The sequence below is a fragment of the Gallus gallus genome, chromosome 2 (assembly GCF_016699485.2).
Source record: "Gallus gallus isolate bGalGal1 chromosome 2, bGalGal1.mat.broiler.GRCg7b, whole genome shotgun sequence".
Lineage (NCBI taxonomy): Eukaryota > Metazoa > Chordata > Aves > Galliformes > Phasianidae > Gallus > Gallus gallus.
In genome coordinates, this window is record NC_052533.1 from 56,055,333 (window position 1) to 56,070,183 (window position 14,851).

General features: G+C 43.9%; 1 protein-coding gene across 7 annotated transcripts in view; it reads right to left on the minus strand.

Moving 5' to 3' along the window:
- KCNG2 (potassium voltage-gated channel modifier subfamily G member 2) overlaps positions 1-13,023 on the minus strand; it is a 72,135-nt gene extending 59,112 nt beyond the window's left edge. For 2 of the 7 annotated variants that reach the window (XM_015275835.3, XM_046918644.1), the window contains exon 1: positions 12,375-12,437. Coding sequence is in view for 1 of the 7 variants with exons in the window: in XM_046918681.1 (XP_046774637.1) it covers positions 12,375-12,845 (471 nt within the window). In the remaining 6 variants the exon portion in view is untranslated. Of the gene's footprint in view, positions 1-11,878; positions 12,099-12,145 lie in introns of those variants that run through there. The other 5 variants (XM_040675801.2, XM_015275836.4, XM_046918681.1 and 2 more) reach the window with 5 other exon arrangements.
- Between the last annotated feature and the right edge of the window lie 1,828 nt (positions 13,024-14,851).

Genomic DNA, 14,851 nt, shown 5'->3' on the forward strand with positions numbered 1-14,851 from the left:
CCTCACATCCCATGGCAGAGTAGAAAGGGATAAATCACACCCCTGTCCCTGCTGGCCACCCCTCTTCTGATGAGCCCAGGATACCATTGGTCTTCCAAGTTACAAGAGCACATTACTGGCACATGTTCAATTTTTCTCCCACCAGAACTCCTAGGCCCTTCTCCACAGGGCTACTCTCAAGTTCTTCTTCTCCCAGTCTGCACATGTATAGGGGGCTCCTCTGACCCAAGTGCAAAATCTTGCACTTTGCTATGTTGAACCTCACTAGGTTCACAAGGGCCCACCTTTCAAGTCTGCCAAGATCCCTCTGGATGGCATCCATTCCTTCTTACGTGTCAACCGCACCACTCAGCTTGGTGACACTGGCAAAATTGCTGAGGGTGCACTCAAGCCTATCATCAATGTCATTTATGAAAATGTCTAAGAGCACCAGTCCCAAGACAGAATTCTGAGGGACACCACTCATCACTGGCCTCCACCTGAACATACTGCCATTCAACACAACCCTCTGTCTACGGCGTTCCAACCAATTCCTTATCCACCAAATAGCCCACCTCTCAAATCTCTCTCTCTCCAATTTAGAGGTAAGGATGTGGAGGGGGACCATGTCAAAGGCCTTGCACAAGTCCAGATGAATGACACTGGTTGCCTTCCCTTTGTCCATTGACATCATCAGTCCATCACAGAAGGCCACCACATTGGTCAGACATGACCTCCCCTTGGTAAAGCCATGTTGGCTGTCTCAGATCACCTGCTTATCCCTCACGTGCCTTAACATGCCTTCTAGGAGGATCTGCTCCATGATCTTCCCAGGCACAGAGGTGAGACTCACTGGCCTGCAGTTCCCCAGGTCCTCCTTCCTCCCTTTCTGTAAATTGGAGTGATGTTTCCTTTTTTCCAGTCCCTGGGGACTTCGCCTGATAGCCATGACTTTTCAAATACGATGGAGAGCAGCTAAGCAACCACATCAGCCAGCTTCTTCAGGACTCAGGGATGCATGTCATCTGGCCCCATAAACTTGTATACATTCAGTCTCATGAGGAGGTCTCAGACTTGCTTAGCCCTTATAGTGGGGGAGGGGAGGTGATTTACTCCCCCAGCTCCCACCTAGAGGTCAGAGGATCTGCTCCATGATCTTTCCTGGCACAGAGGTGTGGCTCACCAGCCCCACTATTAATAATATAATCATTATATAATAATGCCATATGTATGGCTAAACAGCCTGAACACTATTGTTCTGCTCTGAGCTGGGACCCTTTTAGACAGAACATACCAGACAGTGCAGTTTTACCTTTATGATTATGCTTATATGATGCCTATTTTAATACATTTGATGGTCATCTGTAATTCCAGCAACAAATGGCTGAAAGTTGTACCTCCCCTACTAGCTTTCATTAGTAATGAAAGGAAATAAGACACAAAAACCTCACAATGCACAATAATGACTACCTTGCTCACACAGGCAGTATGTCCTACAAAGCCAAACCCAAACACTGCATTTTCATTTACATTCTGAAAATAAACAGTTTGATTTCTTTTATACCTTTCTATCCTGTTTAACATAACTGTAGCCATTTTTCATGCTTCATTATTTGTACTGAAATCTCCAGTGATGCATAGAATAACTTTAAAATTATAAAGTAGGATAATTCTGTGCTACGATTAATTTTTCTTTTTTCTTTCTAATAATGTTCACTCTTAAGAATAACAAGAGTGGCATAATATAACATACTCCAGTGAATTCTTAAGATTCATGAAAAAAGACAATTAAGAAAACATTGCTCTCCATCAGGATTGCAAATTATTTCTGTGCATTCCTCTGAGATCTGTATATTGTCTCCTCAACAGTTCTGCTTGCAATTGAGGTTGATTGAGCTAAGGTACACAGGGAATAACTAGGTTATTGTGAAGAAAAGTACTATAAAAATTCTTTAAATAGATCATTATGGGCCTCATATAGCTCTTATGACAAAGAACAAGACAAGAACCGTAGCATACCATGCCAACTTCCTGTAGAAATCTCTGAAGTAATAGTGGCAAAGAGTTAGCATCACAGAATATCCCAATTTGGAAGAGACCCACATGGATCATTGAGTCCAACTCCTGGTTCCACAACGGACCACCCCAAAATCAAACCCTATGTCTTCAGAGCAATGGCCAAACACTTCTTGAACTCTGGCAGGCTTGGTGTCACGACCACTCTTCTGGGGAGCCTGTTCCAGTGCCCAACCATCCTTTGGTAAAGAACCTTCACCCAATAGTCAGTATGACAAGCCATATGAGGAACAGCTGAGGGAACTGGGATTATTTAGTCTGGAGAAGAGCAGGCGCAGGGGAAAACATATTGCTCCCTACAACCACCTGAAGGGAGGCTGTGGTGAGGTGGGGGTTGGCCTCTACTCCCAGGTAACTAACAATAGGACAAGAGGGAATGGACTGAAGTTGCACAAAGGGAGATTCAGGTTGGACTTCAGGAAAAATTTCTTCTCTGAAAGGGTGGGTAGACACTGGAATGGGCTGCCCAGGGAGGTGGTGGAGTCACTGTCCCCAGAGGTGTTCAAGGAACATTTAGATGTTGTACTGAGGGACACAGTTTAGTGAGAAATATTGGTGACAGGTGGACAGTTGGACTGGATGATCTTGGAGAACTTTTCCAACCTTGGTGATTCTATGACTCTCCTCTGATGCAACTTCATGTCATTCTCTCAGGTCCTGTTGCTGTCACCAGAAACATCAGCATTTGCTTCCCTTCTCCCCTTGTGAGGAAGCAGTAGGCCACCATGAGGCTTCCTCTCAGCCTCCTCTTCTCTGGGCTGAGCTAACCAAAGGACCTCAGTCACTCTCATACACTTTGACCTCCAGACCTTTCACCATCTTTGGATCTTTCCTTTGGATGCTCTCTAATGGTTTTATGTCCTTCTTATGTTGTGGTCCCAGAACTTCACACAGTGCTTGAGGCGCAGCCACACAAGCTCAGAGTGGGACCCTTTCCCTCATCAGGCACCACTGGGCCTGATGCACTCCAGGGTACAGTTGGCCCTTTGGGTCACTAGGGCAGATGGCTGACTCATGTCCAACTCACTTGTCAAAACGGCCCACAAATACTGAAAGCCTCATGGGACATCCTCCACAAAGAATCTGAAACGAGTGGTTTCAGGGAATGAAGGTACTCAGGATGGTACGGCAGGGTGCTGGGTACTCCTCATTGCATTTGTTTTTTCCCCTTGATAAGTTCTTATACTCCTGCTGAAATAAGCAAAAGAGCTAAAAGTAGGCACACTGTGTAGATGAGAACTTATATGTTACATGCAAGGTGAATAGGCCCTTCAAGTATTCAGATCTTGGCACTTCTTCCCTGTACTGTATGAAGGCAGACTAATTTTCAGACTGATGTGAGGTGGAAAAAAAAAAAAAAAAAGGTAGTAATTCCAAGTGTGAAGCTCAGTTCTATCTTACACTCAAACATGTGCCAATAAGTTGGCACAGGCTGGATGTGGCTCTGGGCAGCCTGGTCTAGTGGTTGGTGACCCTGCACATAGCAGGGGGATTGAAACTAGATGATGACTGTGGTCCTTTTCAACCCAGGCCATTCTATGATTCTAAGTAACGTTAAACTTAAGGAAGGAAGTTGAGGATTGGGCCTTAGCAGAGTTTTTGCTTTCAAAACACCTGAAAACAGCACATTTTTGTAAGCAGAACTCTCTGGGGGAGGGGAGCGCAAAGTCAACCATTTTCTTTCCTGATGAAGGCTTTTTTTTAGGATTCTTTGCTCCTGTTTGAAAGTTCTGGAAAGACAAAAATCTATCAAAATCTATCTTGTCTAAGCTACTGCTAGTCTCATATGACTTCTTTAGTTTTTAGGTCATAGTTGAAAAATCTTCTGAATCAAGGAGGAGACAGGAACAGTTAAAGAAATGCTGACTCCGGAGGCTTAAGATAAGAATCATGCTGCTGCCATTATACATGACAAATTTCCATTTGACTTTGGGTTTTCAGACTAGAATACCTGTATCTAGGAAGGTAACCCCCTTTTAGGGCTTTTTCTTTTTTTACAAGTAGCTTAATTCATTCATTTCATGGAAGCATGAGTCTTAGATGCACACACTGGTCTTCTCTCACTTTAAGTTGAAGGAATATACCTTCATTTGGAGAACAAATTTAACTTTAGACATTCTTAAATAGACAATCCTAAAAGACTATAATCCAACATTTAGAATTTTAGTAGGTTGCCACATAATGGGCATGTTCGATATGAAACTAAAAAGCATATTTGTGAGAAGTATGCACTTACTTAAAAGTTGAACAGGTGTTACTTGTCACAGTCTAATTCACTATCAGAACCTACACAGTAACAACACGGCAATTAAAAATAATGCACCACACTTCTTAACATGACAAAGCATGGCAGCTGTGAAGTAGTAATTAGGATGTATGAGGTTTGATAAATGCCAGGTATTTAAAAGTTCTGTAAAAACCCATTCTTGAAACCCTTTACTTACAGGAGTCCATACTCACTTCAGGACACCTATGTATTCAGTAGAACACTTGTGTGAATAAGGGAAAAGCCTGGCAGGATCAGGCACTGAACTGAATGTAAGCTCTTTTCACAGACTTCTATTTTAAAGGCAGCAAAGAAATCAAATCAGAACTTTCACCATTGCTTAGACCAAGGGTAATATATTATTAATCCAGAACTGAAGGTTTTAACTCTATCCTACGGTACAAGTACAAAGAAATACTAGAAAAAACATCTAGGACTCAGATGTGCTCTCATTTATACAAAGGTAAATCTGGACAGGATCCTTTGATTTACATCAGCACAGCCAAGAACATTCCCCAGGAACTGCTTCCATTGCTGAGCCCTTAACAGCAGTCTCCAGAAGAAATTCAAGTCTTTCTGCAGTCAGAGGAAGCCTTCACAGCATGAAGCCTCATAAAACCACAAAGACAGGTTGAACTCAGAATAAGGGATTTCGGGAAATACTGAATGTACTACTGAAATGAGAATATTTTAGTGACATTTACATTAAAGAATATACACACAGAAGGGAAGATTATGAATCTACAGTTAGCAACTGCTATGACTCTCAAAAATGTAGAGGATATGCTGTTTATACTGATAAAGTTGTGGATATGCCCAAAGAACTCAATCTTTTGTTTCAAAGCCACTAAGTACAAAATGGAGCCTTATGCTAGCTTCAAGAACTCTTCAGCTTGTCACAAAGGACAATTCAAAAATTCCTTTTATTTCAGTCTTTCACATATAACACTAATCAGCTTCATTTATCCATGTATACTTTCAAAGGTTTTCACACGTTTTTGAGTCATACTCAGAAAAGTCCTCTTTGAAACCTTTGATGATATAACAGACATCTAATAACATGGAAAATCACAGCTGAAAGGCAACCCTCAATAAATGACCTTGACAAACATCAGGAAGAAGAAAAGAGCAAGAAAATCATTCTAGGTACAGAACTTCTGGAAATCAGCCATATCTGAACTAGAACTGGCATGCTTGGCATTGCTTCTCCCTCTGTGCAGGGTGAAGAGTGGAAAAGTCACAACGTGATTCTGTGGAACCATGACTTTCCCTTAATCAGCAAACATAAAATCAGCTGAACTTAAATGCTGTACGTAAAATTAGCTTGGAAGTCAGACTGAAAATTCATGTGAGTACTTCCACAGGAACTGTCACCGTAATTAAACATAATAGGGTCAAGATTGTAATGTGTACTTCAGGACATTAAGCAACACCATATAAATGATGCCATTCAATGTAAGCGCATGTATACATCAATAAAAATCCCAAACAAGCTTCTTGTGGCTTCACTGATTTCTTAGGTTTGAAAACCGCTGGAAGGTTAAATCATCCATCATTCTGAACAGCTGGGTAAGGTTAGAACTAGGTTAGTATTATTGTAGATAAATTTAACAGTTCAGCTGATTGACAATGTTGCACAGCCTGAAGAGATGGCATAAGGTCCAGTAACAGTAATGTATGGAGAAATACAGCAAGCTTCTGCTCTCAAAATATAAGTGAAAATTCACTACCAGGAAAAAAGAGAAAAGGGAGCACAAAGCACGTAATTTTCACGAACCAAAGTACTTTACAGCAATCATCATAAACAGTCATTTATTATGTCAGAATTACAAACTAAAACTTCTGAGCATGTGTTCTATATCCTGGGAAAAAGCTGCTTTTAATGCATTACCTCTTTAATGCAATCATACTATCAAAGACAGTTTGTGAGGAAAGAGAAATCATTCTCAAGAGCCACATAAGAATTTCATTCTAGCAGGTCAGTTAGCGGAATCCTAACCTATAAAGAGCTTAGCCTCGGAATAATATTTGGAAAGCTCTGAACTACAGAGAGTTGGGCTTCATTCTGACTTTTGTCGAACAGATTTATATTATGATTGCAGAGCCTCCATGGAGGCTCCAGCTTCCTGCCCTTATCGGTTGGAAAAACCACACTGAAAATCTGAAGGAAAACAACTGTTTCTCCTACTCTTCACCACCCACCAGAGGGAAGTACCCAGGATTCTTCAATCTGAAGTTCAAAGACCCTCCTATTCCTCAAGCCCAGCCTATCCCCTCCCCTATTATTTTGACCTTTCCAGGTCAAATTTCCAGGTCATGTTTATGATGTACTTTCTCCAGCAATTGTTTCTGTCTCATTTCCAAAACAGGATGGCTTTTTTTTTTTAAAAAAAAATAACACAACAATTCTTCTATGTGCTGAAAAATCCATCAATATGTTCAATAATCAATTTCGAACAGTATGCTAAACTTGGGGCTGACATTCCTTCACACCACCCACGCAAGGAACATGACCTCAGCTCACTGAAAGGAATCACACATCCTCCCCTTCATTAATTACATCATTTCTGTGGTTAAACAGGCATGTTTCTGTTGCTGTCAGTGCTGCATACAGTATTATATTATTACTCATCAAAGTCAGTCCAGCTGTAACCAGATTTTCAGTTTAGCTACGAACAAGACTGTTCCAGCTCAGGCCAATGACAGCCCAACACGGCAGCCATGAGAGATACAGTGAGAAGGGCTCACGATACATGTCCTGATGAGCTGTGGTGAGGCAGGGCAGAGCCAAAGGAGGAGGTGAAAGAGAGAGAGACATCAAGATAACACAAATCCTCACAAGTTGAAACAGTGAGTAGATTTACTCAAAGAGGCGACCCATTTTCAGTCCGATCAGCGGCAGTCTTTTCCTTGATTCAAAGCTGGTTTGATGTGCCAAAGATTTAAAGACAGTAACTTAAGTTCAGTTCTAGATGGGAAAAAAGAAAATAACGTATGGAAATGAACTTAGGATTCAGAATCCTGCTCTACTCAACACCCTGGACAAACAGAATCCCAAAGAACTTAGCAAGACTTGAAGATGTTAGGGATATTTTTCAGGGCTACGAGGTTTGCCACAAGAATTATTTTCACAGCCATGTCAAATCTCTGCAGGATAGTTTAATTCTAAATCTGACCGTGTTACTTTTCCTCTTTTCCTTACCTGTCCAGTCTCTTCCTAAACATTCTGAAATTACAGATGTCTTGTAATTCAGATACTGTAAATATGCATTAAAGGTGATGAATTTGCCTTGCAGCCAACACAATGCCAGCTTTTCTGTATATCTGAGAAGCTTCATTTTCAGCTCTTTCCAATAATGTCTCATTAGAAATACTAAAAAACAAAGAGAAACAAACGAACAAAAAAAACCTGAAAGGATGGCAAAGGACATTTCATTTCAGTATATACTGAATGGCTCTTCTCAGAAAACTGAATTTACTTATTATTCCAGGGGACCCAAACCCTCAATGAACCAAGATTTGAGCTCCTACTCATGCAGGCAGGGATGCAGACACTGGGTTCGAGACCCAGTCCAGAGCAAGAAGGCTCTAACCAGCATACTCACAGCTACTCACTCGAGCTCCTGGGCACAAGACAAACCTGAGCACAGACAGCACCAGAACTGGCTCATTGTTTCCTGCCCAGCTGATACCAGTCTATTCATTCTGCTAGTGGAGTCATCAACAGAGGGCTCAGGCAAATGGTTCTAACTCAACCCAGCACCATTAATCTTTCAAAGAGCTCCTTGTGCACATCATCTCAGTCTAAACAGCATTTGCTTCTTCAAGAAGTTCAAGGCTCTGAAAAAGAAGAATAATCTCAATAATCACTGGTATGCATAATTTTCCATCTTTCATAGTGATGCCAAAAGGATACATTTTTAATGCTTTATTTTTGTTTAATCATTGTTGCTTTAATACTCCTGGAATCTTCTGTAAAGTTCTTTTTCCTTTTAAACGCTCATGTTCTTTCCCATTTGCCTAATATTGATTTACCTCCTGCCAGCTGTGCAAAACTCCAATTTAACACACTTTAGTTGGAACCTCTGTTTTCAACAAACTTCACAAGTTCTGCCAAGATCGCTCAGAAAATGAAACGCACTGGCTAACCAAGTAAGAACAGAGAACCATTATTTGTGTGGATATCCTGTAAACAAAGCAACTTTGTGTTAATTTTTCTCAGTAGCTGGCATCACATTTAGCAGTTCTGATGATCCTTACTGCTTTTAATTTAGTTATCTAGAATTCTGAAAGTCAAAGAGATTGTTTGGCACCTTTTCTAACCCGGAGTAGGAAGATGTTAAAGCGACCTGATTCAATTACAGTCATTTAAGCTCTTCCTTTTGTTTTCTGCCATTAAGAAAACATACCACAAATATCTGTTTCACTTTGAAGTTTCAGATTTTATCATCCTTATGGTTCTGAAATGGCACATCTGTTGGTATAACCTGAACATTTAACAGAGATGTCAGTTCATGTTAGCTAACTTTGAGACTACCCTTCTCCCTCCCCCCTCCCCCTGACGGTGAAAAAGATGCAGAGATTCTAAATATTTAATCGCAATAATGCTCCAGAAATCGCCCTTCAATGTATTCACACGCACCTAAGGTCAGTGGAAGCACTGAAAGTTTTTAAATGTAAAACACTTATCTTACAGCACACTGCCTTTCAGACATTACAAATGAGTTTTGCCGTGGTAAAGGCAGAAAGGCAACACCAAGGGAGCAGAGGGACTCCAGCTCCTCTCTCATCCTGAGTAACAGAGGGGAGCATCAGCATGTTCTTCTGGGAAGTCAAGTGAAAGTCAGAGACAACCATCACCGCTTGTCCTGCATTAGCCAGGTCTTCAAACAACTTTTTTTTTCCTAAATCTTGGTTCTGCTTAACGTTTAACCACGCCACACAGAATCTGAATTCACTTTGGCATCTTCACCCCGTTGAAAAAGAAAAGCAAGCAGCAGGGAAAAAGTCTTCCGGACAGCAAGAGGCTATGCAAACAAATAGAAGCAAGAGTCTGACTTGTGGCTAAACTGCATCTTGAAACTGAAGATGGGTTCGGCTGTGACATAGAATAAGAAGAGAAATTATAACTCACCAGAAAAGAAGGAAAAGCATCTTGAAGTTATCAAGATTATTATGAATACTTAAAGCTACCTGACTGATTAAAAAAAGCGTTAAGGTTCACTGAATATAAATGGTGAAGTGGTGTAATGATCGCTGTGATGAAGACATTAATCTGAGTAGGGAAATGTGCAAGTCAAATAACTCAAAATGGATGCCTTAATTAAGCAAATAAGCTACTCAACTCAATGCAACGTATGCTGCACATTTTATGAGTTACCTGGTCAGAGCCTCTTAGTGTCTTTTCAGTTTCTTTTCAATTTTTTTTGGAGCTATTTTAAAAAACAATCTTGATCCTCATCATCTCCATACACCTGACAAAGTTTTAACCCCCCTAATGAGACTTATCTGCATGAAAAATTCAAACATTCTGGTCCCAGAGCATCTACACAGTTTTTAAAATACAATGCAGCCTCCTCGATCATTTATAGCTTCAGAAAACATTCGGAGTTTTTACTACTCCTGTTTTCTGTTTCTTCCCTTAATAACACAAACTGAAAATGTACTTTATCATCTGTTCAGCCTCAAGACGCTTCCCCACCTTTCTGCCTTGCAAAGGCAGGACACAGCAATCACATCCAATTCTTTTGTGCTCCCAATTGCTCAAGATAAGCTACCAAATCATTGCCAGGAGCAAGTTAACAAGATAACAGCTGTACTCAGACTTCAAAAGACAACATGCATGTGCAGGATACTGGTGTAGGTTAGCTACTATACAGGCAGTTCCCACGAGCTATTCTGGCACTAGATTCCAAAGCTAGATAGATCTTCTGCTACAGAAGTACAACTTTTTTACAGAGGGCTTCCACAGTACATCAAAAGCTACCCAGCATTTGCTTGACTCACTGTTCCCTTCCAGACAGTACTGCGTTTAGTGCCTGATACAGGACAGATTACTTAGCAGCAACCTCAGACTGTCCTGAAATTGTTCTTAGAATCAAACATGACAGCAAAGAAAAGGGGAAAAGCATCCAGCAGCTATTTCAGCCCTGCCTGTATCTTGTTCTAAGAAGAAATGCAACTGTTCTACAAGCACAGAACTGCTAAAGGAGGCAAACAACAACAACAACAACAAAAACCCACAACCAACCAGCATACTGAAAACTGCACATATTTTAGGGCTTTGAAACTAAAGCCACAGAAACAAAAGAGGGCTTTATTAATGGAGACAGTGCTGATAGATGTAGGCAACGTGTTATTCATACACAAGGCTCTACCGCATTTACATGCTGAGCTGAAAGTTTCCTTTGCATGCCGTTTTAAAACCATTTTATAATTAAGACCTAAGAGATGACAGACATTTATTGACAGCTAACACACAGCTCCCACAGTGTATTAGTAGGCACAAGACCAGAGGCACAAGGCCAAGTGGTGTTCATCCCCTAACAAATGCAGTAATATCTCAGATTCATGCTGCCTGAAAGAATCAGGCAATATTCTTTTAAAGGCAGAAGTCTGGAGATTTCAGAGAAATGGACACACTGATTAAACAACCAAAAGTAGCCCAGAAAAAAAAAAACAAACGCCCAATTTTTAACCTTCTTTCTTCACAAAAAGAATGAGGAACAAAAAGGGAATACTATCCCTTCTCCCACCTTACATTTTCCTGTAGCAGTACCAAATCTGATCTTTTGTGCTCGGCTAGAAACCTTTCCAGGACCCATAACAAGTCCGAATGTCTACTGGCTTTTCCACAAGGGAGAGAAAGTGCTGAATGTTCAGTCATGGGTTTCCTTCCAAATGCTCTACTGATTGTTTTAGGGAAGACTTAAGAAGAGCAAATAGAAGAGGTACGTGATCCTCTGAGCAAAGCTGAGTGCTTTCCCTGAAGGTCATCGTCAAGGAATTCCAGCGCCATGCAAACTGCCGTGGCGGATAAGGAGACCCGAAAGAAGCCTCTCCTACTGAAACAACTTCAGCACTGCGGGCTGCACCAAGAATAAGTCCTCAGCTGAAGTCTGCCACTTTTTATGGACTCAGCCAACCTTCCTCAGGAACAAAAGATGTGCTGTAAAGCTCCTACTTGTAAAAGTAACTCTTGAACCAACGCTGTGCAGGAAGAAGAGCTCATCTCTTAGGGAAAGGCACAGTTAAAGGGGATCACGGGCATCGAGGGTCTTACAGGTAACAATCTTCGTCCCTGGCTCAAACCTTAAGCCCTGAGTTCAGGTCCAGCGCTGATGAGGGCGTATCAACACCGCACTTTTCTTCACAATTTACAATTCACTGTTACTGAGAACATGTCAACGCCCAAACTTTTAGTAACACGTGTAACAAACATCACTATAACTGACACGCGTACTCAGAGCTAGAGATCCAAACTGAAACCCACGATCAGTCGCACTGGCTACACGCGTTACTTCGTAGATACGCAACCCGACCGAATATCGAACAGACCTCGAGAGAGATACCGGCACCCGGCGGGAGGCGGGCTGAGCTCGGACTCCTGGACCAGGGGTTCGTTTGTGCTCGCGTGCCAGAGCGCGTTACCCCCATGCCAGTGACAGCCCACGAAATCTCATTTCCAGAACTAAAGAGAAACACCCCCAGAAGGACGAGCGGAGGGGAGAAGCGCTCTCGGGCACTTCTAGCACCGGCAGACGCCGCGCTGCCACGCTCCGCCCGGCAGTCACGAGCCCCCCGAACAACGCCGAGCTCGGTTACCTTCAGCGCGGAGCTGGGGAGCCGCGCGGCCGGCAGCCGGGGCACCGAGCCCGCGCCACGGAGACGGCAGAGCGGGGGTCCCGGCTCACGGCGGCCCGGCTGCGCCCCGCGCTCCCTGCCGGCCACTCTCCCGCAAAAGGCGCACGGGACGCGCAGAGTCGGCGTCCCGCCACCGCCGAGTCCCCTCACACGCTCCCTCTCGCCACCGCGAGCCGCAGCCCTCTCTCACCGCGGGCGCTGCCTCCTCTTCGCTGGCCGCTCTCCGCTCCATCGCGGCGCCCCTCCGCCCACCGCCAGCCGACCGCGCAGCGCCGCCTGCCGCCGGGGGGCACACGCGGGGAGGCGGCCATTTCGCGGCGGCGGGGCAGGTGCCGCCGTGGCCGACCCTCTCCCGGGCCCGATTTCCCGCCGCGGCGGCTCTCGGAGGGACGGCTGGGCGCGGGGAGGGGGCTGCCCCACGGCGTCCCGACGCCACAGGATCTCCCCGGGAGGGCGGTGCCGCTGTTATCAGCGATCTGCGAGCGCGGAGGGGAAAGGCGCGCCGGGTCGTCCCGGTTTGAAGCTGCCGCCTGCGAGCACCCGGCGGGGCGAGGCGCCCCAAAGCTAAGCGCGAGTTTAATCCTAAAGCAGTCCCGACAGGGGAGCGCTTGCGGCTGTGCCGCTCCTCCCAGGTACGTTTACCCCTTCGAAATCCTGCCATGGGCTCGGCGCCTGGGAAAGCTGCCTACTGAGTTCCTGCATCACTCCGGTGCCTCTGCCCCGTCACTGCGACCGGGCATCCCGGCGTGGAAACGCACTGTGAAGAAGCGCCCGACCGCCCCGGCGAGGCAGCGCTTCGTCCCGCGCTTCCACCCGCTCTTGCAAATAGCTGCTACTCCAGTCTGCCCTTGGTCACAGCGCCTCATTTACAAAGACTGAAGTGCATTGAAGTGCGTTTCCCGCCCCCTGTATCCTTGCCTGTTTGTTCAGGACGTCTCTCTTGATGGTTTCTGGGTCCTGATTTTTGTCAGTCTTAACGTCCTGTGATTTATTTACTGTTTATGCTGGCATTCGTTCCAATCTCTTTCAGTATTTCTTCTGCCTCTTCCCCCAGGGAAAACTTCTGTCTAGTTCTGCTCTCTGTTATGCTTTTTGCCTCTTAAGACTGAAGCAAAGATCTCGTGTATGTTTACTCAGCCTTTTCTCAGCAAATCTGATAGGAGAGTACAGGAACTTGATAAAGGTGCTCATCTCTGGCAGCCCCTTGCTTGGACAGGAGCCAGCTCTGCATGTCTCAAACAAAACAGCACACCCTTACCTTCTGTAAGCAGCCATGAGGATGCCCATTACAGAAGCCTGCTGAAAGAAGCCAGTGGGCTGCACACCTTGTGCTCTGTGGTGGTCTCTGTCCCCAGGTGGTTCTGTTCATCCTAGCTCTCTAGTAGGCATTAGGAAGGCTCTCTTTGTACATACGTGCAGATGTAATCCTTCTACTAATTGTTGTTTACGCTCCCAAGGGAATACTTCATTATTTTTAACTATTTGATTTTCAAGTAATCGCTAAAGAAATAATTGTCAATTTAAGTACGGTTTATTTCATACTGTTCCTGTGTTACAAACAACCAGGACCACCCATCCTACCTTCCCGATGTCCTTCTGAGCTCCTCCTTGGCTCTGCCTCTTGTGGGCTATCCATTAATCATACCCTCAGCTCTCCCACTGGGGCCGTGTAAGGGACTCGGGCATCTCGGGTCTGACCTTGTTTTTAACCAATACTGAGGAACTATTTTAAACCACTTGCCTTTCTCTCACAGCAAGATCTTGTTATTTTGTTTGCTGCCTGACACTACACACAGCCCAGGATGTTTCCACTGGCACGAGATTTTAACCCATTTTCTTTTCAGTGTTCTACATATTTATCCACATAGCTTCGCCTGTGTATAAGATTCTGTCAGGATGTTCTGAGTCAAAAAATGCTCAAGTGTATCTTGATTATTTCTCTAATCCCCAACCACTAATTGGAGAAGGCTGTGGACATTAGGAGCTCAACTGGTTTGGTACTCTTATATTCAGAAGTTCGCCTTTAGTCTGTGCTGGGTCAAGCTGTTCTGCATGCAGGTTTGATACATACCCAGAATGGACTAGTGAGCATGACTGCATAGATGTAATTTCACTTCTGGAGCAGCAAAACTGGGCCATAAGTCAGTTGAAGGACAGTTTCATTTTGTGCCCATAAGAGTGAGGACTACTAAGCCTTCTTACTCTTGTTCCTGTGCTTGCCTGGAGCAAGTCTATTAAGTTTTGTTTACTATCAAGCCTTCCTACTGCAATTAACAAGACATATCTGCGTTGAGCTCTCCTTACATAGAAGCATGAGTATGGCCTCATCATTCTTCCAGTCTGAAAACACTGGTTTCTAGTTGAGCCTGATCCTGCTCTAAATGAAAAACCCACGTCAAGTCCCAATTATAGGAAAGGGAGCATGATTAAATGCTCTGCAAGTGTGTTTACTCGTTTCTTCCTGATCCATCCTATTAGTGCTACCACTGATTCTGTTCCACATGAAGAACATGTGACAGGGCATATACTGAAGCCATGACACACATCAGCTTAACTTATTTAGTTCGTTTCAAATGTCTTAAGCAGCCTTCTAGACTTATAAACACACTTGCATGCTTGCGGTGCTCGCTGTGACCCTGTTCTGCTCACAAAGCAGTGAAATTGTTT